We start from the raw sequence: 23,940 nt of genomic DNA, 5'->3' as shown, positions 1-23,940 counted from the left end.
AATAATTGTTATACTGCTTCCTGATGTGGTGTTGTAATGTGTACAATGAATTTGCCACTGCATCTGTAAACTGCAGTATTGCTATTCAAAGCCAAAATAACCCCATTCCCTCTCACAGCCCTCCTAAGGAAATGATGCATAGGTAGTGTCAACTCATGTGCAACTTCCTTCTAACCCTTCCACTTTAAGTGTTAGGGGAAAGGGAAGGGAAAGGGAAACCTTGCCATTCAGTTAAGTCTGTCCCACAGAGAGGATTTGGGATGCTCTAGCAGCTGAAGATTTTCTGCACTGTTTTTCCAGTCAGTGTAATTCCAACAAAGCTGGTGAGTAGACAGTAGAAAGGTGATCAAATGGTGACAGTGTTTGAGATGACTAGATAACTCTTTTGAAACCAAGAAAGGCCCAGAGGTCATAGCAGCTGGGTGTCGGGTATCTGAAAGTCAGTGGATTTGATCACCATAGTGATAACAGTGCCATATTTCTATCAGCAACGTAAGACAGGATACTGAACCAGAACCCTGGCAGTACTTTAAATCAGTCTGTGGTTGTATTTCAGGAAGACTACCAAAACGCAGGCTTTGTTAGCCCTGTGACAAGCATGGAAAAACAATCATAAAATGCACTGAGACTCAGTGCACAGCAACTCAACAACCCAAGTAGCAACATGAAAATCTACCTCTAAGGTAGGAAATGCACACTGAGTAGACACTATCTGTGTATCTGTTTCATAAAACCATTTGGTGTTATCTGCCTTTGTCAGTATATTATTAGCATGGTCTAATTTGTTTAGGGCAGGTTTTTTTGGCTTTAACAGATTGTTCAGCTCATGCAAAAGGCAGCTCTTAGCTCTCCACTGTTCTTTGAGCCGGGGCTTTTCAACAAGCCCATACAATAGCAACAGTTCTCAATAGCATTCTTAAACTAAAAAGAAAATCAAACAGCTGTGTAATGGAAAAAATCTGGATTACACCATCCAGTGTTGCACTTCATGTCATGCCAGAGAAAGGATAACTTCCCATTTTACACCTGAAGTGTAAGCTTCATTTTTAGCAGGTTAATAAGCTAGTGGTTTGAATCAAATAGGCCTCATGATTTTATTTTATTGCTAGTGCAACTTCCAAAGCCAGTTGGGTTTGTCCTTGATGGCAATAATAATAATAGTGATCATAACAAAGGAATGAAAGCAAATATTCAATCATGTCTTAATTTTCTCTGAAACAAAAGCTTTCTGTAGTCATGATTGCACTGATTTATTGAAAACTTGTTCTCAGTTAGAGGAAAGCAACTCACTTCTTCAGACTTTGCAGAATGGCTTTCAATGTCTGATTATTAAAAGGCATGCTAATAGCTGTGGTGGCCCATGCTTAAGCACCATGCAAGTAATCCATTTAAAGATCAACCTCAAGATTCTTGTTTCCTGATTCTCAGCCCACTGGAATATAGCAGGAGTCCATTTATCACCCTAAGAATGCAAAGACTGGTGAAAACCCCTCATAAGTATGCTTTAATTTCAAATATGAGAGTACTCAGATGATTTCTCACTCTGGCTGCCTGTGAACTGATTATAAATGAGTACATGTGAACTGACAATTTTGCAATTTTGTCTGGGTAATGCAAATTCTCTTTTTGTCAGGGTAAGCATCTGATTCTGGGTTATTCAAGGGAATTGTGGTTATGGTAGCTGAACACCTAACAGCCTGCGGGCAGAGGGGAGCTGACACGGGCTGTGGCATTGATACTGTCTCTGTTTCCTAAGAAGGGAACAACCTAAAATTGCATTACATGTAGGACTGTGAGTCTGAATGCAGAGTTAGGATGGTGACACCAAACAGAAAGGCATCGCACTGCTTGATCCAAAGAGGAACCCACGTTTCATCTCTGGTATTTTCTGGTATTTCCCCAGGTCCCATGTATTTCCCAACCAGGAATGCATATTAAGGGACGATTACACAATGCTTGGTGAAACTCCCTTTATTTATTTCACTTGTGTTGTTGCTGTTGTTGTATAAGAAAGAGCAAAATAACAAAAAGAACAAAGTAAAATAAAATAGTAGCTGACCCAAACATTTTTAACACGTTGAAATCCTCTTTCAAATGCAAAGATGCTTGCTTGCTTGCTTTCTGTCCTTTCTTTGCACTGATTTGTACAAGCAATTTCTCGGTGAGCCAAATACATCTCTGGTGTAACTTCACTGAAGTCACCAGACTTACACTAGAGGTGGTTTTGGTCCTCTGTCCTGGGTAAATACAGTAGGAATAAATTGGTCACGCAGGCAGGGTGTCTGGCAGTAAGTGCACTGAATGGTCCTGGCAAACCAATAAGAAAGATCTAAAATAGAAATCCCAAACATGTCTTTTATTTAACACAGGGCCTAAAAATCTACCGGGAGCTGCTGAATACTGCCCACTAACTGTACAAAGTATAGGTAGCATGCCTTCCAAATATCAAAATACCAGACGGAATGCCGTGAAAATAAATAACTTCTAATATAAACAAATGAGAACATATCAAACTGTTACCTCTTTAAACATAATGTAAATAAAAAAAATACCAGTCCTTCTACACAATAAATATTAAGAAACCATTGACATAGTTGAAATGTACTCATATAAATTAACAACTTTAATTACATTAGCCAAACAGACATTGGTTAAAGCACTGCATGTAGTATGCAAAATAATAATAATAACAATAATAATAATAATATCAACAACAAAACACAAAATGATAAAAACAAAATAGGCTTCATAATATCTTGGCTTTCATAATTTATATATATATATATGTATATACATATATATATAGTTGTGTGTGTATATATATTGTAGATATATATAATATGTATATATACATACATATATATATATATCTTCAACCCATCGTCAATGTATTGTTTCTGAAAGTATTTAAATATAAAGAAACTCATTGAGAATTAACACAGATTCACTGTATCTCAAAAAATAAATAGCTATATAACCCAGAAGTGTTGTTTGTTTCTGCCTATCAAAACATTGATTATAATTGTTCATGAAAGGACAAATGACAGTTTTCATTACTCTAACTGAAAACCTTTTTACTCCACATGTAATGCTGTGAGAGCAGATGGGGAGTAAAGTTCTTCAGTGTCAGAATGTTAGCATCTGATTCTTATACTGATGCACAGCATTGACATGAGGTTTAACTTAAAGTAATTACTAATTTCCATCACCTCTCTTCTACCTACGCTCCAGAAATAGATTCTGCTCACTTTATTCATGATGACTGGTAACTTTCTAGGAAAGGAGACCCTCTGGAATCAACAGCATTGCTTACAGAGTAAGGCACTATACCATGAGTAACTATAGTCCATAAAAGTTCTCATTTTGCACATAGACATTACAGATGCCTGAACTTCTCTGATTCAGAGATATTGCTGCTAGCCTCTACATGGCCTTGTGATGTCACAGTTATATGAACCTGATGACTTGAATCTCAACTAAATACAAAAGAGTAGGTATTTATAACAGAGTCCTAGTTTGCAACAATGTGGTAAAAGGCTGTTTCTATTCAAGTCAATGACAAAACTCCCATTTCATTCAGTTCTGCAGTTTCAGGCCCTAGATCTGTATTCTGCTGTGACATATAAGTGCAGAATAATTATAAGCATCTGTTAGCATTTCCTTTTGCTAAACCCCAAGAATACAAATACATTCAGCCCTCCCAAAGAAACATCTTAATGTGCACTTCTGGCAGTTTCTTAGGCCATGGATACAGTGAACATCTGACTTGAAGAGGGGGAAAGACCACTGAATGTCATCAGCTCTGAAACAAGAAGATTGTGGACGTACTAAACAAGTACATTTCTGTGATCAAATATATACTGAAAATACATTTTCAATATAAAAAGGAAACGGGTTATACAGAAAGGAATGTGTTAGTAGTTAAAAGCTTTTTCTTTTTTTTTTTCTTTTTGGTATAGTAGTACCTGAAGGGAGAAGTAATTTTTGAGACTGCATGTCCTTGAACAACTGTTTAAATATGGTAACAATTTCTAATGCTATTTTAAGTGCATGCAGATTTAATTAAACCAAATTATCAGGGGTGGGGTGTTTTACTGGAATCAGTCAGTCTTGATTAACATCCCGATTTCTTACTTTATTTTATCATATAGTTTTTCATTTCCCCCTGCTTTAAATAACTCTGACCACAAATCAAAACCCCATGACTGAATATAGAGATTGGAGGGAGAAACCTTTAAAATTTGTGAACAGTATAAACACACAAATGAAAGCTAAAAAGCAGGGCTTAGGAACAGTTACTTCTTGCTTTGAAAAACCTTCTTGTGTTTTTGATGTACCTATCATGCAACCCACTCACCACATGTAAAAATCCCCTTTTCTTTCCTCACTTGGAAATTCTCTCAGGCTAGTTTCACGTTTTCCAGGGCCAGCCCCTGTGCACCACATAAAAGTTGGTATCAAACTCAGTATCAGACTTCTTTTTAAAGGCTCTGTCAGCTTTGACCAGGAAAACCAGGAGCCTAAACTTACCCTACTTACAGTCAATGGGAGTTTTGCCATTGTCGCTTTTGGGAAGGTGCTGGGATTTCAGGACTCCAATGCTCTTAATTAATCACACATGAGAATAATTTTAGCCAACATGAGCCATCTCACCTGCTTCCCTTGCCACTACATTCTGAGACCAACCATGATACAAGCAGCCCGTTTTTGAACAATCAATTAAATTAAATATTGTTGGATATGGTGCCACTCATTCAAAATCTGTTCTCTCCCTTCACACTGCCTATAGCACAAGGAACCTGTGGTTCAGCCTGCCTTACCTTTAGTCATGTAAATAGTTTTACTACTCTTATAAGGAGATCTGTAGACATCAATGAGCCTGTGGACATAAGTAAGGGTAGATGGGCAATATGCATCTAATTTTAAGTCCAGGTCCAAAGTTCAGTGAAATAAAAGGTACTGTCCTTAGCTGTCACAGGCTATGTTCCTGCCACAGCAGTTCCAGAGCCTGGCCCTACTTCTAGAAAAATCAACAACAATTCTGCCACTTGCTTCAAATGAAGCAGGGTCAGGAACTTGATTTGTTTAAATTATAAAGATAGATTATTTGTGCATCTTCCCCCCCCCCCCCCCCCCACCATTTGGTATCCCTCATCCCTCCCTTTCCCCAGGAAGAAAATACTAAAAAAAAAAAATAAAATAAAATCTGCAATAATTTAAATCAGAAAGCCTTGATATTTTACAGAATACTTTAGTGACAAATTTAGTGTTCACCCAATTGTTACAATTTTTTAATCTTTTTTTTTTTTGCAAACTGCAAACAAGTCTGTAAAAATGCATTGTATAAAAAGTACATAAATGTATAACCCATTAGCTGTACTATGCAATCTAAATACTGTGAAATAAATTAGATAGAAAACTTAGCTATAAGCATGTATGTTGATATCTATTCAACGGACAAAAGGGCTTTTTTTTTCTTTTCTTTCTTTTTTCTTTTTTTCCTTTTTTTCTTTTTAAATCTCTATCGATACATACATATACAGACACGCTCCCATGCACACATACATCTACACACACACAGACACAGAGCAAACCCACACACACACACAAACAGTTTTGGCTGACAAAAAATGAAGGCCCTGATTACACTGCTTAAACATGGTTCTCGCCATGAAGGTGCTAACACGCTATCCCTAGCCAATGTGACTGGGTTAAATTGTGCTATCTTTTTTTTTTTTTTTTTTTCTTTTTTTTTTCTTTTTTTAAACAGACTGTGCTCTCAGCAAGGTGGGGAGCCATGTTAGCGCTGCTTTCTGTGAGAGACATTTTGAAGCCCTTCCTGTCAGAAGGCAGCTAACAGGGGCTTGGTCCTGCAAACCTGTGAGAGTCTGAAGATTCAGGCTCAGGGTTATCAAACTCAGTGTAAACAGGGCCTAAAGGTTTCTCCCATACCTTCTTCTCATCTCCCCCTACCCAAAGACACACATTGTAACTTTAACATTCTTTTAAATACAACAGCGATAGAATTTTTTTTTAAACCTATCTACCTATGCCCTATGGGTTGGACCCTTCAGGTTAGGTGTTGACACTGAAAATTAGGTTTTACAGGTAACGCGCAAACCCATTAAGAGTTGTCGTGCTAGAGGGTGGTGGTTGAGATGGCCAGCCTTTTGTTTAAGATTGCGTTTCAAACAGAAATCCAACATTTTCTTTGTATTTGCAGGGGTGATGGTGGGCATGGCCCAAAGCTGCTTGCAATTTTACATCAATATTTTCTAAGTGTACACCAGCACTTTAGGTTCTTCTCACACAAATACCATTTTGAACGCTCATGCTTGTTAGTAACAAACAAGCTTTAAACATATTGTGCTTTGCACACAAACATTCATTGTTTTAAGAACATTAAAGTGAAGCCAGAAGTGCTTATACCTTGTGTATACATACATATATACATACAGAAATATATATACATATATATATGTATGTCCCTTGTATAAAGTTGTTTCCCAATGATGCACAGTTGCTGTGCATCAGGGATAAGTCTTGTGTTGTATATGCAAAACAAGTACAGTTATGGACCTTGGATTCAAGCACCTTGGATACACATCCCAGGGCTTTTGAGGGCTTTCTTCAAATTACAATTTTCTGTTTAGGGAAGAATTTGAATTTAACTGGTTAGCAGATATACTAGCCTGAATGTAATCAACCCACTGACCCTTAATTCAAACCATAACTTATTACAGGTGAATGGTACCAACCACAAACAGACTTTTTAGAGGCTCGCACAAGTGTCTTTGGTGTATGTGTCTATTCAGTTTAAGGTACAAAATAATAATAATAATTATAATAATAAAAATAGCTATTTTGTGTGCTGTAGCAGTTCTTGTATAGCTCACAATAAGTGCAGCTCTCAACCCCTCCCACACCCAACCACCCTCCCTTGCAAATGTTTGTTAAATAAGGATTAGACAGGTCAGACACCATTGTAGTGCAAATAGTAAACGATTAAAAATTTTTTTTTACAAAATATAGAAATGTTTGGCTCCAGTATCTGGACAAACATATTCCTTTCAAGTATCTCTCACTGAAGATTTTTTTTTAAACAAGTTACTTCCATTTAAAAAAAAAGTCTTTCTTTTTTTTTTCTTTTTTTTTTCTTTCTCTTGCAGGTAAACAGTTTCAAACCAACTAGGTTGCATAGTTCTAACGTTGTAAGCACCTTTACAATATGTAACTTTTATTCTTTCATTCACTCTTTTTAATCATTTTTCTTCATTTTTCTTTTCTTTTTTCTTTTTTCTTTTTTTTTTTTTTTTTGTAAATGTAGTGCAGAAGATGAAGGTGTATACACCTGCACAATATTGTCTCTTTACCAATGTAAGTATATGTAAGTGTGTAGTGTCTGTATGTATAAAGGTATGTATATAAATACATAGCCGCATATATATCCACACAAACACTACACACCTACTCAGTTCGTTGGTAAATTTTTGGGGAAAGTGCCAGTGAATGTAGTGTTCATACACATGGCTTTTCAAGGAATTTCAATGACATTTTGGACTTTGTCCAAACTGCTGCAGGTTAGATGAGCTGCTACCATGGCTTGAACTGATGGGTAGCTAGGGGAGGGAACATATTTCCCCTAGTAATAGCTAATGCTTAACATACTATCTAATAAGATAAAGAGCATACTGAAAGGAAGGGGAAATCCCCAACCCATACCGTCATTCAAACGTATCTCATTCAAGCCTGGGATCGTGAAGCTTTCTTCCTCTTTATAGCTGTAGTCTTTTCTGATCCTCAATATGTCTTTTTCTATTTATTATTTTTACTGTCCCCTCTTTTTTTTTGTGTGTAGTTGTGTTTTTTTGTTGTTTGTTTTTTTTTTGTTTGTTTGTTTGTTTGTTTTCATTTGCTTGTTCTTGTTTTTATTTCAGATGATTGTTTTGTTCAAAAAGGCTTTTATACCGTGTCAGGTCTTTCCTCTTCTTGGGCTTTTAAAACGTTCTCTTCTCAACATAAAAAGAAGAGTCTTGTGCACATACGTGTCTATGAACAGCCACACTCCTCCACAATCATATTCTGTATATCTTTCTTGATGATGTTCTGGCCATCGTCATAGTAGAGCATGGACATGGGCCGCAGCTTGGTGGGCACACAACATGACTTGAGGTTGGCAAAGGGGCTATGGCCCCGCATGCGGTAATGGTTGATGACAGTGGAGTGGAAAGATAATGACGAACCAGATGTGCCTGCTATATGGCTGGGGCACTCTCCTTCGCAGTAGTTGGCATGATAACCTGTAGGTGCAATGATCCAGTCACTCCATCCTATGTCTTTGAAGCTGACAAAGAACTGCTTCTTACAGCAGATGTTGACTTTGCCATCACACTCCAGGCCTCGTCTTCGCCGCCTGTGCTGACGGTCCTCTGAGTGCCGGGCAATCATCATCAGGAAGGGCCGGTGTGATTGCTCCTTCTCCTCTTCTCCTGGGACTTCTCCAGCATCCTTTTCTTTCCCCTCCCCATCATCTTCCTTTTTCTTCTTCTTGCCCAGTAGCACCAGGCTTGCCCCAGTCTCTTGGCACAGGTCACAGGCAATCCGCACATCCAAAGAATTCTTGCCTTGGTCCAGGAGTCTCTGGACACTGCTGGAGACAGGAAAGATGTGCCAAGTGCTCTTTCGGGTGTCCACTGCCTTTTCTGAAATCAGAGTCTCACTCCTTTCACCTTTCAGCCCTCCATCCTCCATATCTTCTGCTCCTTCAGAGTTGCCTTTTGGCTGCCGCTGCTGTTGAAACAGGCGGATGGTGACTTTTGTCCTGCTCCGGTTGGCCTTGGAGACCTTCAGGAAGAGCCACACTTCAGCATGTTCCACCACTGATAACTCACTGCCTTCCTTGGAAATCTCAAAGTGCAATGTTTTCTTGGGTGTGCCTGATTTGGTAAATGAAAATAGACAGGAAGAGCTAGTTAGTATGTCAGTTTGCATTCTGTTAAAGAGACCTTATTGTCATTGCAGACATGGAGTTCCCTAGGTTTCCTATTTTGCTCTTTACATTCTTATGATTCTTCTGTTCTAACCTTTCTTCACCTAATCCCCTTCTCAGATGCTTTTGTGAAAATTCTTTAGAAAACTACTTGTTTGTCTGTTGCTTTCCAGTACCATATTTTAACACTGCCAGTAACGTATTATAAGCTTTTTGTTATAGCAATCATATCTTTATGTTCATTTATGCATTTATGCAATGCATGGCAAATAAGCATCAGTAGCTGCTAAGAGTTCACTTCCTAGAGTTGCCTTTGTGATCACTATTAACTGAAAGGCAGAAATGAGTTTGTGACGACAGTCCATGACTATGTGTATCATACACATTCAAATCTGAACCTAATAGCTAAGGCTGGGGAGTGAGTTCTTTGGAAATGAGGTGGGAATGAGGTCTGTCCTTTCTCCCTCTGTAAAACACCATTCTTCATGTGCATTTTAAAATGAGTTGTAAATGTCAGTTGTCTCAAAAACAAAGAAATACTAACACATAAGCCTAAGCTTTCAGAGGGTTGCAGAGCTTTATTGTAAAGAATTGCAGAACTTCAGCAGGCAGACTTCATCCTGTGAGATGTTAGCTGTAAATCCTGTTCTTAATTTAACACACTGTACTCGCTGTGATTATAGTAATGGTGAATACACTGAAAAAATGTGCTAAAGAACTGTATAATTATGAGGATGGTTCTCTGGCATAATTGTATCAACTTGCTTAGATGTCATGATGATGATTATGATGGTGAGGGGGTGTTTCTCTGATACAGAGCTCATATCCCTGGCAGAAGTTGGAATGAATAATGAGGGCTGTTTAATGATTTGATCACTGGAGCATGAAAAAGTTAAGAGAGAATGAATTTGCTGTGGGGAAGGGGTATTATTTTTTAAAAGAAGCAGAATTTTGCACCCTGAAAAGGGGGTGAGTGGTGAAGAAAACTGAAGTGGTAGGAAGCATACAGGAAAAACTGCTCTTGTGGTCGTCTCCTCCTTGCTTCCCATTGCCTCTGAACTCCACTTAACATGACTTCCCTGACTATCTTACCACTCCTGGTTTCTAAATTCTGTACACAGGCTGTATTGCCCTTTGAGCTACCTGTTGCTTTCCCCCTCTGTGAAGTCCTGGCACTGACATTCAGCTTTCCCTGGTGGCATTCCCAGGTCAAAGAGACAGACATGTCTGAATTAGTGTGGCCAAAGGGCGCAGTGTTTTGTTTTTGTTTTCCCTCTAAGTGAGAGTGTGAAATTGTAGACTTTAACTGTCACTGAGATAGGAAAACACATGGTTTGTGTTAACTGCTTCTCACAGACTTTGCTGATGCCTGTCTCCAAAGCAAGCTCCATTAATTTCTAAGAGAGCTATGTGAACCCATGGGACTGTACCTTAAAAAAGGAAGTGGATTATAGAAAAGACAGAGCAAACTGACCAGTACTGTGGGGAGTGGCAGAGTTACTGTTTTTCTAGTATTTTTTAAATGAGAGTCATTCAATAATGACTGAAGGCTAACACCAGTTTTTCCATTCTGGAAGTGAAACCCTGGCTAAGCTGCCAGCTATGTTGGAGCAGAGGGTAGTTGATAGGTATTAATCCCTCACTGGCCTGGGTTTCAGAGCATGAGGAGGTGTACAGTGACATTCTTCCAATCCGAAGGAAACCTGGTCCAAGAGGCTGGCTGCATACTATGTAGGGATGTTATAGAGACCGTGCTCTATCAGACTGGTTACTTCTAAGGCCTGTGAGGACCTCTGATACAGCCTGCACATTCAACCCCCTGACCCTGTCTCACAAACTTATACCATGTTCCTGAGGTACTAGGATGGACACAGACAGCAGTTCTGGTGCTAGGAGGGATCCTGTGAATGAGCAGATCAGCAGTGCTGGACATGGACATGGAAAACTGGCTCCATCATGTGCTCTGAAGAGAGCAGCTGGGGTGTGCAGCCCTGGCCTGACTGGGGAAGAAGCTGTGTGGCCCTTAAGACCAGAAAAGCTGGGCAGCTCTGTGTTACAGAATAACTTAAAGCTGTTAAGTGCTAATGCATGGTATTTCACATTCTGTTATTTCCATTCCAGTGGGAACTGAAAATAGTTATGAAGTGACATATCTCCAACAGTAAATATTCATATTACTTTATGCACTGGCCCGGAAGTGTACCCATGCAACCACTCTTTTTGACAGATATTACATGAAAGAAACAAGATCTCAAGAACTCTGATAATTGTTTTTTCATATGCTCCTGTATATGTGGAAGTTGATTTTTTCCTCATTACTAAAGATATGAGAAAGCAAAAGTACAGGAGCACATCTGCGTTGCTTTTTTTCACTGGAGAAAAGTGAGTTAGAGCAAGGTAGCATATGACCCGTCCTTATGCAGCTATAACAGCTTCCCTGTAGGTTGTTATTGTACTGGATATTAATGTTAGCTACATTTTCACACACAAATGGTCAATTCAGCTTCTAAACAAGATGCAGGAAGCTTATATGAGACTAATATTCCTGCATGACACAAAATACTGAGTCCTCAAACTGACATAACTAATAAGAGGTTTTAAAACAATTTAAAAAATCATTCCCTTTCTCAGATCCTTTTTAGAAGGAAACTGGAATGGTGCAAGGCTGGGGATAAAAAGCATTCTTTTATATTAGGAAAAAAAATTAGCTTTTCTGAATTCTCTCCACATTCACAATTGGTGTGTTGTGATCATCCAGCACAAACGATATGAATGCTGCAATCTTTGCAAGGTTAATTATGCTCAGACCAGCTCATTTTGAAATTGGGTTTTGGCCTGGGCTAGAATTGAACTGCGATCTCTGGATCGGGCTTCTGATGATTACACATTCACTTTATAACAGGATCTTTATATTTCCAAAAAATTTCTGTGCTACGATAAAATACATTCTTCAGGTTTTCCGAGACAAAATTCTGCTGTATTTCATTTTCTCCATGTTTTGCTTAGGGATTTAGCAGTCTTTCCTTTCTGGTCTGAGTTAACAACCTCGTTCAAGCTCTTAGAAATACATGCTGTTCATCTAACTGAAATTATAAGAGGAGACATTCCTGCATGTTCGGGGTAATATCACTTCCATAATTACACTCCGTTGATCCCTTTGTCCTGACTTCTCATCTGCCACAACTGATTTGCAAGGGTCTTTTTTTCATTTCTAATCATCCTGCTCCTCCTGCCTGACTCCTGTGGAAAGACCCACAGCACAACAGTGGCAATGCCTTCATCACTTCAGTGCTCATATAAACGGCAACAGCAACAGGCTGGATTGTTATCGTGGCAGAAAGAGGCTGGAAAAGGAGACGAGGGATTACTTTGGCCCCCTTTGATTGGTTTTCCTCATCTCCCCTTCCAACAGCCTTGGAGAGGCCACTTCTCTGCTTTGCTGCTAGGCAGAAGTCCCTTCCAGGAAAAGGGCTGGGACGCCGAGAGAACCCTCTAGCAGCACTGGGACACGGCAAACGCCATGAAAAATGGTTAAAAATATAAGCCCTATAAAGTAGTGCATATATGGTAAAAAGTTTAATGGAGGGAGTTACTGAATGGAAAGAAAGCATAGCATCGGTATACACAGCACGAGAGTTTGCTCGTATCTGTTTTTCTCTTCAGTGGTGCTCGTACACCCTTTTAGGACAGAAACCTGAACCTGCCCACACAGGTGCCCTGCTCTCTGCCTCCAGAAGGGCTCATGCAAAGGATTCTGCCCACTGCCTGGTAAAGGAAAGCATGGAGGGCTGCCACGGCCCAGGCCCTGAGGCTCAGGGTCCCTCCGGGCTGCAGCTGCGCAGCCAAAGCTCATTGATTTGCAATTTGAGGCCTGCTTCAAGATCAGGCCCCATTAGTTCAAGCTATGTGCACATACCGGAGAGGGCTTAAGCTATGCAGTTAAGAGGATTTTTATTTACTTTTTTTAATAAAATGCTAACATACTTAAAATGACGTCCCTCCCCAACCATATGCTGTTAAATGATTAAGACTGATTTTTTTCAGAATGAAAGTGATTATGCTTCCTGACTTATCATGTGACTTATTCTTAATTTCTCTTAATACGCAGTATTTAAATTTTCCATTCAGAAATGCTCATTGAGTAAGAAGGTGCTGTTACTTTAAATTTCCATTCTTCACCACTGCTTAATTTTGAACCATTTTTACGTTATACTGTAAGTGAACTGTTTTTCCATACAAAGCAAGCTTTTTTTTCCTTTTTTAGTTGCTAACTTTACTACTGCCTATGTTTAGATTTGGGGGAATTTGTGCTGCGTGCCAATCTGTAATTACATTCAAAAGCATCCTTCTCTTCACTTCTCATTTCCGTTCCCCAGGAGACAGAAAAAAAAAATAGGTTACTAGAAAGGTTCCTCTAAAGAGAGCAAAGAGAAGAGCATGGTTATTGAGAGATAATTGCTCAAAATGTTTACTAATGAGTGACCACTAGAGTTAGATGAATTGTTCACAGGGCAGAATTTATTCAGTGAATTTAGCACTGTTATCGTCTGGCAATTATCCCCTGGGCAGACTGATTATTACAAATGTGTTATTACTGCGATTAGGCAGTGGCTATTTCTTTGAATACATTTCAGCTTATGGATCACTGACAAACAATTTATTCTAACTATTCACCACCCCACGTATGTGACTGGTCATCTGGGTTGCACAGTTTTGTTTCTGCTCCATGACTGGGTGACGGTTGCCTCTTGAAAAAGGAGGATGAATTATGACAGAAATAACAAACACCTTATCTCTATGTTCAAATCCCCTTTACTGCCAGCAAAATGGGATTTTTGTTGTGAGAGAAAAGAAAAAAAAATATATTTCCCAAGCATTTGTAGGGGGGAAAAATAAAATAAAAAAGCAGCAACAAACTTATTCAAATACCTTTTCTTGAAAAATTAACCCAAAGGGGCACTGACAAGGTCACTCAGAATGTGAAATAATTCGGTTCTGGTGAACCTTGACTGTTCCCTGCCATTTTGTCAGGAGAGAAGCACTTTACATCCACAACCTAGAGTTCCTTCCAAATTGAAAGCCCTTCCCCCACATGGCCTTAAATATTTAGAAACAAAAAAGTGTTTGTTTGGATGTGTTTGTTGTTTTTTGTTTGTTTGTTTTTTGTTTTGTTTTGTTCTTTTTGTTACTTGAGTTTTGCATTCACATCTAAAATAGCTCAAGGAAAGCTTAGGGTCACTTGCACCAATAGCATATTTCAAGATACAAATAATATCAAGTCTTTGTCTTTCACAAAAGAGATATTACTTTTTTTAATATACTTTTAATACTTTAAGTTCTAAAATTAAGTGGATCAAAAGCTGTCACTGTTTTAATTACAATACTTGATTCCTGTGCAGTAAGGCCCAAATAGCAAGTATACTGAAATGAATAGCAAAACTTCCAATTACTTTCAGAAGACTGACGTTCAGTCCAAAATTACATCTTGCAAAACTCAGCTGCGTGACATGAGATTGCCTTTTCACACTCATATAGATAGAAGTGGATAGGACTGCCCAGCATGAATCTGTGCAGGAATGTACACATGAGCAGTGTAGGTATATCCTGCACACAAGAGGGCACATGAAGGCACATACTTACAAGCAAGAATCTATCCACATTACAATGTTGCAGGTACAGCTGCATGGGTCTATAAGCATGCCTCCTCTGGCATACCCATGTCTCTAGACATACATCCGCTTATACATGCATACAAACAAATGCATATCCATATATTTCCAGCTAGATTTGCATACCAAACTGAATGCATGACTACCCACAGAGGGACACATACAGTACTTTCTGTCCCTCTCTCTGTCTCTCAGGTATCTTTTTATAAACTGGTTCCCACCTTCTCAGATTCGTGTGTGCTTTCTCAAATTGTTCTCAAAGCAACCAATCTCCTTGAATTCTCACATTGTGTTACAAAGGAACAGATTAATTCAGAATGGCTTTCTTCTTCTGGAAGTAACTTGCTTTCATTTGCTAAACTTCATATCTTCGATAGAGTATGCCAAAGCCAAGGAGAAAGAAAAAGAAAGAAAGAAAAAAAAAAAGCAACACCAAAACCGGGGAGAAAGAGGCTTGTTTTCTGAAAGCCAAGGAGACTGCATTAGAAAAAAAGATGTGAGAAAATCAGCTCAGATGATGATTCATGGTCACATTTCTCAGTATCTTGTAAAAAATAATAATGATCATTTCTGATTCCAGATATCCAGAACTTCCAGCATCCATCAGTTTATCAGTTTTATCTTTTTCCCCTTTGCCTATTTCCTTCCACTGCATTTTTTTTAACTTGCAGTCTTCCACTCCAGTGAATCTCTGTCTTTTAAATGACCGAGAAGAGAGAAACAAGAGCTCCACTCAGAGAAGCTACAGATAAGCATAAAGATCTCTGGGATTCAGGATTCAATTAGGTAAAATAGAAGCTTGCAGGAAGGTTGCCTTGCACGGAGTAAAAAGCCTTTGGAGTGTGCCCTCTCGTGGCCATTCTTTATTCAGCACAGACATTCATACCATTAAATCCATTTCCTTTCAAAAGAAAATTGATGAAATGATTTAAAGAGTCATAAGTGGCCCATCCTTTTCCTCCTCCTGAGCTGCCAGACTGGCTATATAAGAGTAGGCATCATGCTAAGAAAAGGTGTGAGTGTGTACATACACATATCTGCTTATAAAAAAAGTTGGTATCACCTGATCAAGCCAGTTCACCTTGAATTCAGTAGGAAGGGAGGCAGAAAGGTAAAAGCAGTGTAAATAGCCGTGACACTTGTTGTGGTTTTGTGTGCATGTGTGTTGGTTGTGTTTTTTTGTGTGTGTTTTTTTTTTTTGGTCTGTTTGTTTTTTCCCCTCTGACAATTCTCCTAATGATAAGCCTTTGGATTAGTATTTCTACCCAGAAATTCCCATTGCCTTCTTGGGTGCTGACGTTAGCAACCCATTTCATTGGTAGTTTAGTTGCCAGGATCAAATTCACTTGGAAAAATCCCAGATCTGCCTAATAAGCTATCTACTTAAAATAATGAACAAGTTAGTAGCCAAACATATTTTATGAGCAATCGCTATCTCAGTTACAGAACCTGTTGGATTTTCTCGTCATGAATCTATATGATCCCTCTCCTCAAAAGACAATTTTTAAGTCCTTGAAATAACCCACAGAGTTCTGGCACAGCTACCCTCCTAGCAGAACTAATCGAGGTTAGTAATCTTAGTTTGATATGCAAGTAGAAAATCACTTTCGTGTTTTACTTGTAAAACTGCCAAAGGACAGTAGGGTGCATTTGTAAACTTTTGCCCAATACTCATGGTCATTAGTTTTGCAAAGATTTGCCTGGATTTGTTAGCTGTGAAAACTAACTGCCAACTATTTTGCTGATTTCCTGGACGTAACTACACCTGTGCTTCAAACATATTCCCTGCATTTAGTTTCCCCTCTAACTGTCTGTAGCCTATGCTTGCTTGAATTTTGGTCTCTTATAAAAGAGCAGTCTCAAGCCAGAGCCACGTGCACAGGGCACTTGTTTGTTCATTCACTCCATTTCATTGTATGTCTGAGGATACGGCTGATGAAGGATGGAAATACTAGTTTTTTTTTATGAAGGCAAGTAGTAAATGTGGCTTCTGAAAGGTAAAGGGAATGGCTGGTTTATGTCAAGTCATACCCAAAGGAGCAAAAAGCCTGAAGTATTATTTCTCTTTCCATAGACATTTATTTGATACAATGTGAGAGGTTTCCATTCATTTTCATTGATTTCCTATTCTCCTCTTTTGAAACAGAGTGAGTTTCACATTAAAAGCAAAAAGAATATTAACCTGACTGTGAGAGTAACATGTTCGGTGCTTTAAACTTATCCATACTCCTCTCAGTTACTACAGACCAAACGCTGGGGACTGTCCATGTGGCTATATTCTGTTCCTGTCTTTTTTTTTTTTTTTCCTTTTAATTCCTACCCAGCATGTCATTTGCCTTCTTTTTGCCTCAATTTCCTCAACAGGAAAAATAATATTGCTTTAATATTTGACACACAATACCGCTGGTGCAGGAGTGGAAGAGAGCCCAGGTGAAGTTTATTCATGTGTTGCAGCACTGGCACCTGTAAAGCATGGTGGATCCACCAGTGTTAGCATCTACGAGCGGCTCCAGGTGAAAAATATATGTATCAGCAGTTGGAAGTCCACAGACTGGAGTCAACGTTTCCGTTATAAGCCCAAATGCTGGAACACAGTTTCTCGGTTGCTGAGACATCCTCCCAAATAAAAACCTGGCAGATATGGGATGCAGGGCTGGAGCAATCCTCCTGCCTCAGTTTCCAGGATGGGCTTAGGTGGAGGAGAGAGCAGGGAAGAAATTGCACGAGTACACAGCTTGTGCCCAGTGCATGCGGCCCCGTAGCTCCATAGCATAAGTCTTCTTCAATTTGGCTAGCAGTGGTAGGACAATGCTATGTAAATCAAAGTAAGTGATGTGCTAGTATTGGGTATTTTATAGCGGGGGATCAGTGGCTGCTGGACTATTGGCCAGTGTGTGGGCCATGGCACGATTTTCACTGCTCACGTGAGCCCAGGAGCCAATGGCTTCAGGAGTTGCCGTTGGAGGGTGTCATACTGAGTAGGCATATATCAAATTCCAAATTCCTTTGTGTCAGAGCTCAGGAGAGACAATAATGTGTTTACAAATGATTGGGACTCACACAGTGAAGAGAAACCACTGTTCATGCCATATGTGTTTCACAGTGCTCAGAGCGAGCTGCTGAATACCAGGTGGGGAATCTGACTCGTAGATCGCCTAGGGATTTCATTGCATTTAAAAACTCATTTCTGAACTAAGGTTGATCCACTCCTGCTTCTCAGGACCACTGGCATTGACATCTGCCTGCTTTCTGAAGTGGGGGTGGGATGAAAAAAAATGAAGAGCCCGCACTTGCATACTGAAGGGACTGATAATGTGTGTATTGACAATGACGCCAAAGGCAAGGGCTCCTTGTACAGTTGGAAATCGGACAGCTAGCAGGAATGTCTGCTCTTAAAAGCATGCACACTTCTTGTGCATGGCTTCCCTGCAAACAGAACATCTGAGTCAACAGGTTTTCAGGACTGGAAACTCTGAGTGTTGTCTTAATTGTTTATACTGCTGCAGCAAACTTTTAAACAAAAATGCTTGGTGTTCCTTTGCATACTTTGCCTACCATATGCTGTACCAAACAAAACAATGACATTCTTTTAAAACCGTCTTGGCAACAGGAAAAATGCTTTGGCTAGACAGCATCATAAAAAGTTGCTGTTAGTTAGATGATAGAGTTATTGCAAGATATTGACATTGTTGCATATATAAATATACTCGCACATACAAACAGATATATATGCACATACATATACATTGAATTACAGTGAGTTCTGGTCCTATTCATGTAGGAACAAGACAGTAAAGTACAACTTTAGAGTGGTTTCCTATAGGCAGTTGATGTGAGCCTGAAGCTATTAGTTAGAAAATATCAATATTCTTAGCTCTTACTACATAACAGTTAGGGAAAACAGTGCTTTAAGAGTTCAAAATGCAACCTTGATAGGGTGCATTTTTTTTGGCAGGAGAGGTTTAGGAGCAGAATCTTTTTTCCAGTATGCAGAAGCCTGCATTACAAATTGGATCAGCTACAGCAACTTGTCCAGTTCTATTGAAGTCATCTGACAGTCCCTGCAACTCTTTACTGCCGAAGATGCTGTGTTAAATTAGAAAACAAAAATGCCCTCTCGCTTCTAAAAGTTAAAGCTGCTTCCGCAGATTTTATAACTTCCACTATATTTTTTACAAGAAAGGGCAGTTTCTCAAGTAGTTTGCAGATCACTTTCTGTCTTTAGAAAGTCCCCAAAAGGCTTCAGCCCTTTTTGTTTCACCATCAGCCCTGCGATCCACTACTTTAGTGCAAGTACTCTGGCTTCACAAGCAGTTTGGAGGACCCCTTTGCAGCCTGACTTTCTGCTCGAGATTGGTTAAAGAGCTTCCTCCCTGTGTGGCTGCCTGTGCTTAGCAAGTGTAATCTGTAGCCAAGACTAAGTCAGAGAAATCAAATTCCTTCTGAGACCCCCCCCCCCCCCCCAACCCATTCCTCCTTCTCCCTTCCCCCAGGTCTCATCCCACAACCTTGGAGAAAACAGTACTGCTGAGGAGAAGAAAAGAAGTTAATTGCAGTTCTGGCAAGCAGGCTGTTTTACTGTTTTGTTTTTAAGTACTCACCTGATTCCGCAAAAGTGATGATTTCTGAGGTTTGCTCCACAACTTCATTCATTTCAGCTCTTCTTCCAACATCATCCTCTATTTCCACATAGCCATCCTCTCCCACCTTCCCCACGTGGAGTTTCTTGATGGCATTTAAAAGTGCTGCCTTGGGCACCGGCTGGGTGATATTAGGTCTGTCCCTCAAGTGCAACATGTTCAGTATGTGCTTCTTTACTGCTTCCACCATCTCAGGCTGTGAGCTGGGCACATCCTTCGAGAGCGTGGCAAGGGCACATGATGGACAGTCAGTGACTGAACTGTGCCCCTCGGATCCTGGGGTTGGGGAACTCCTCACTATAATCCAGCAAAGCACCAACAAAAATCCTCTCTTCCAAAGCAAAGGCATCCTGGCAGCAAAAGTTGTTGTGATTCCCTTTTTAAAAGGCCCTGCTTTTCCTCCCCCTTCACGCACAGTTTTTTTGGGGCTGGTTTGGTTTGTTTGTTTGTTTGTTTGTTTTTCCTTCTCTTCAGCAAATTCTCTGGAACAAGAACCAAAAGTTTTCTGTGAAGTTTTGTTTGCAGGTTCCCTCTCTGAATGCAATAAGTGCTGTAGATGTTTGTGGCTGTCAGGGAGAAGAGTTCTGACTCTGTCTCAGAGTAGGAGAGAGACACAGAGAGAGGGAGAGAGAGGGAGAGGACGGATTGGCCTAAAGTGAGTGAGTGAATGGGAGAGGGAGGGAGTTTTGTCTGTGAGTAAAGGCTATGATTAGGAAGGGGGAGGAACAGGCAGGCTGGCTTCCTTATGCTCATTGCTCCCCTAACACACACCTCTCTTCAAATATCACTACTCGGGTTTTCTGCCCTCCCCCCTTTCTAAAATCTCTTTTAATTCCTGTAAATTCACTCTCTTTTTTTTACAGTTTGACCCTCCTGTCTCCCTCCTGGCCGTCATCTTCCCCCCCACCCCCACCCTTTTTTCTTTCTTTCTTTTTTTTTTTTTTTTTTTTGTTTGTTTTATTCCTTCAACAGTATCACTGGCTTAACTAAACAGAGGAAACATGAATGAATGGAAAGAGTGAAACCTTTTATTAATGAGCACCTTGCTCTTGTCCTGTCTGGTATTGTTAGGGATAGCAGGAGATCTTAAATAGCTTGCGAACAAGAGGGTGCTGAGGGCAGGGGCTGAGAGTCTGTTGGGCAGAATGTTATTCTGCTTTGAGTAGAAGAGAAAAGATCTTTTCTACTCACTTGTAAATGCTGGAGGTTATCAACACTGGCAAGAGATCTGACAAGAGCAAAATAACACTGTTGTTTGGAGGGCTATATAATACATGATCCGCTCTCCAGCTGCAGTACATGGTCAGGCACTGAGAACCTAAGCCGGAGTTGGTACGGCACATATCTGTGACATGCTAAGGTACTGCCCTGGCACCAGAAATATCCTTGCTTCTATGCTAGTCTGTGCCTAGAAGTTCTCAGGCAGATATATTTAGGTTTGGGGTTAATCAAGTAATGTCTGAAAAATGCTTTGAAGATGGAAAGTGTTACATGTCATCTGGCCAAATCATACTTGCTCCTGACTCAGGCAAATCCCTCATCGATGCCAATAATAATTCTGTCTGAGTGAAGGCTGAGTAAGATCTTCTACATTTGGCCCATTGTTATTAGAAGTCACTTTTTGTTTCATTCATTTAAATGACACAATCATAATATTAGAATAAGACATCACGAATAAAACATAGTTGAAAAAACAGAGTTTCAGCCACTGTTGGTAGATCCTTGGCATTTTATACTGACAAGGGTTTTGCCCAGCAGTAGAAAGGCATTTGCTATGTTACTGTCATGACTTCGTATCACCTTTATGTTCTGCAGCATCTCTGTTCTGTTCCTTACCTAGCAAGGGTGAAGCTAGCAAACTCCCTCATGTTTGGATGTGGTAACAGAAAATGAGAACGCTAAAAGCTGATGGAGTTTAACTTGAGGTTTTTCTGCACCAGACTAACTTTTGCTAATTTTCTTAGAGCCTTTTTTAGTAATAGCCCTCTTTCTTTTCCTTCCTTTCATACTCTCTCTCTCGCGCACTTCTGCCTTCTTCTCAGGTGTGGTTACCTCCTACCCAGCAAATATTCCACTTTCACTATATTACCGTCAACCATTGTATTTTAGTGGAAAGGAGTAATTTATAAATATAAGCATTGTAAGGTCTCTAGTTTCCATGAGATGATTACAGACACATGGGCTGAGAGACAGGCATGGGATTATAGTTAAATGAAACATACAGAAGTAACTGAACAATCAACCAAAGTTTTACAAATGTTATATATTGCAAGTCCTTTTCAATTAAGGTCTTTTATAAGTCTTTCACTGTTATAAGGCATCCACAGTACACCCTCATCTGTGTTTTACTGACCTCAGTTGCTATACTGTTATATACTGTTACACTTACGGGTCTGTCAGCATTATAAACCCTGCAGCCATTCTTATAAACACATCTTTGTAACACAAACCTCGCTATAATACATCTAAATTTCTTGGATCTCATGAACAGCCCAAAGTCTGTTGTAATTATATGAAGTCTGAAAGTCAGCTTGAAATAGAACTAAAAGTTTAATTGGATGAAAAAATAATTTCAGATGAAAATATGCATTCATGATTAGATATACTAACAGATGACATAATTAAAGGGGTTATTTATAGTTCTAATATAGCACCTATCCCAACAGTGTCTGATGAAAAGTAAGGGATAGGCATATTTCAGTTTAAAAGACAGATAAGTATGTTTGGGTTCTTGTTGTGAGGTGTACATTGCTTGCCATATGTAACAGGTACACTTATCACAGACAATCTATTACATATAAGTATAGCATATTATACTTGCATGCCATGGTGATGACAGATTTAACATTAAAGCATAACTTTTCAAAAAGCATTGTTTTCTAAAAGCGAGTCTGCTAGTACCACAGATAGATAGTTCATTAGTACTTACATACATACCTATATATATATATATATATATGTTCATGTCTAAAAATACATAGTGTTTGGATAAATATAAAAATGATGGTTCAGATTCTTTCCATAAAATTACCTGAGCTGCAAAGCTCTGTATATACATTCATTCAATATATCCGTAACAATATGCAACAGCATGCACATGAATTAAAAGTTTTAGTTTTAAAAGAAAAAAGCTGGTTTAAAGTTTTACCTCTCTAGTCCTCACTCTCAGAAGGAGACTGCTGTATTGTGCATTAAGAACTGCTGAAGTTCCTCTTTGTGGTACTTATAATGCGAAGCTTTATACTGTACTTCTCATGTGTACACTCACATATAGTGTCTGTCAAAAGTAAGTGGGCCGGATCAGTGTGCTGGATTGGTTAATCCTGTTACATCAGCAATTGACTGTTTTTCCTGTATGAGACATACTTCTGGTAATTATCTAATGGAAACTCCTAATTGTCTAGCATGACAAAATATCGTGAATTCAACTTGTAGTGGTGATCTCTGTATCCATTTAAAGAATAGAACCTAAAATGAGACTGAAAGCAAACATTATGAGTCAGGAAGACACACTCTAACTTGTTTTATTGCATAGCTAGATATAGATATTATTAGATGCAGATATCACTGATTTAGTTCAAATACAGTATTTGCCAGATACTTAATTAATAGTTAGCAAATCGTTTTAGTCTTCTATCATGCTGAGGATATATCAGATAATCTATCTACAAATTTGGATTACTTTCAAATTCAGGAAAATGCATTTGATTAAGAATCCTTTTGCAGAGGATATAATTTTTAGCTCAATCTTTGTATAAATTTATCCTTCTGTTAACTTAGGGATAGTTTTAAAGCTCTCCAAAACTGAGCTATATTGCTCATGTCCGAGTCTCAGAGCTCCTTGACATGCAGATTGTGTCACTATTAAAAACTATTTAGACACATAAAAATAAGTTACAATGAATGACAGTTTTTCTTTTTTTTTTTCTTTTTTTTTTTTTCTTAGGTATGACTTTAACTCCCGTGAAATAAAATCAACTTACATTTTCGTTTCAGTTTATAGTAGTGAAACTTAAAAATAACTATGGCTATTAGGTAGTACGTAATTAATATATATATAAGGTCAAAAGTAAAGCCAAAATCAATCTCTTTTCTTAAACACACATAATAGCTAGCTTTATGTGGTACCGTTTATGACAAATGGCATGATCATGCAGTCTTTACTCATTCAAAACACCCACTGATTACCAGAAAATCCCCATCCTTCAGATTTTTTTTTTTGGCCTGAATCGTACTTATAATTGTATTTTTATGTCCTGTTGGTAATGTAAATTTAATCTGTCTTGGAATATGGCTGCATCAGGCAAGAAAGATTTAAAATTTTCAACTTACAGTGATACCAGGGAGTCCTTAGAGCAGCACTGATTCAGACTGAAGTATGTGCAGTATTCACACAACAGCTTTGGTAGAATGAGCAAAAAATCAGGAGTTAATGGGAAACATATGACCAGATAGGTTGTTTTGTTTCCTAGGTTTAATATGCATATAATAAGTTTTCAGGCTTTAACGTGCTGTGGATTGAAGCCTCTTGAAACAGGTTTCAGTAGCTTTCCTGCAGCCTGACATTGGTGGTTCCAGTTGTTACAAAGAACATTTTATTTTTATTTTTTCCCTTCAAGGACAGAGAGAGAGGCATGCTTGA

General features: G+C 39.0%; 1 protein-coding gene and 1 long non-coding RNA gene across 4 annotated transcripts in view; one reads left to right on the top strand and one right to left on the bottom strand.

Moving 5' to 3' along the window:
- Positions 1–23,940, top strand: part of LOC137852792 (uncharacterized) — a 288,725-nt gene that overhangs the window by 168,814 nt on the left and 95,971 nt on the right. The window lies entirely within an intron of this gene.
- INHBA (inhibin subunit beta A) lies at positions 1,956–22,604 on the bottom strand. 2 transcript variants are annotated; one of them, XM_068674897.1, is made up of 3 exons: positions 22,447–22,604; positions 19,260–19,780; positions 1,956–8,936 (listed from the first exon to the last, which is right to left on the bottom strand). In XM_068674897.1, the coding sequence occupies exons 2-3, from the start codon at positions 19,645–19,647 to the stop codon at positions 8,050–8,052; spliced, it is 1,275 nt and encodes a 424-aa protein (XP_068530998.1). In that variant the 5' UTR covers positions 19,648–19,780; positions 22,447–22,604; the 3' UTR covers positions 1,956–8,049. The 2 variants fall into 2 exon arrangements, with proteins under 2 accessions (XP_068530998.1, XP_068530999.1); XM_068674898.1 differs by lacking the exon at positions 22,447–22,604 and having other exon boundaries at positions 19,260–20,009.

Source organism: Anas acuta, chromosome 2, assembly GCF_963932015.1.
Source record: "Anas acuta chromosome 2, bAnaAcu1.1, whole genome shotgun sequence".
Classification (NCBI taxonomy): Eukaryota; Metazoa; Chordata; class Aves; order Anseriformes; family Anatidae; genus Anas; species Anas acuta.
Note: the sequence above shows the minus strand (reverse complement) of the source record. Positions and strands in the feature narration are given on the sequence as shown.

Coding starts and splice junctions, on each gene's coding strand:
- INHBA (XM_068674897.1), bottom strand. CDS start 19,647: ATGCCTTTGCTTTGGAAGAGAGGATTTTTGTTGGTGCTTTGCTGGATT. Junction 8,937..19,259: donor CATCACTTTTGCGGAATCAG/GTGAGTACTTAA, acceptor TTACCAAATCAG/GCACACCCAAGAAAACATTG.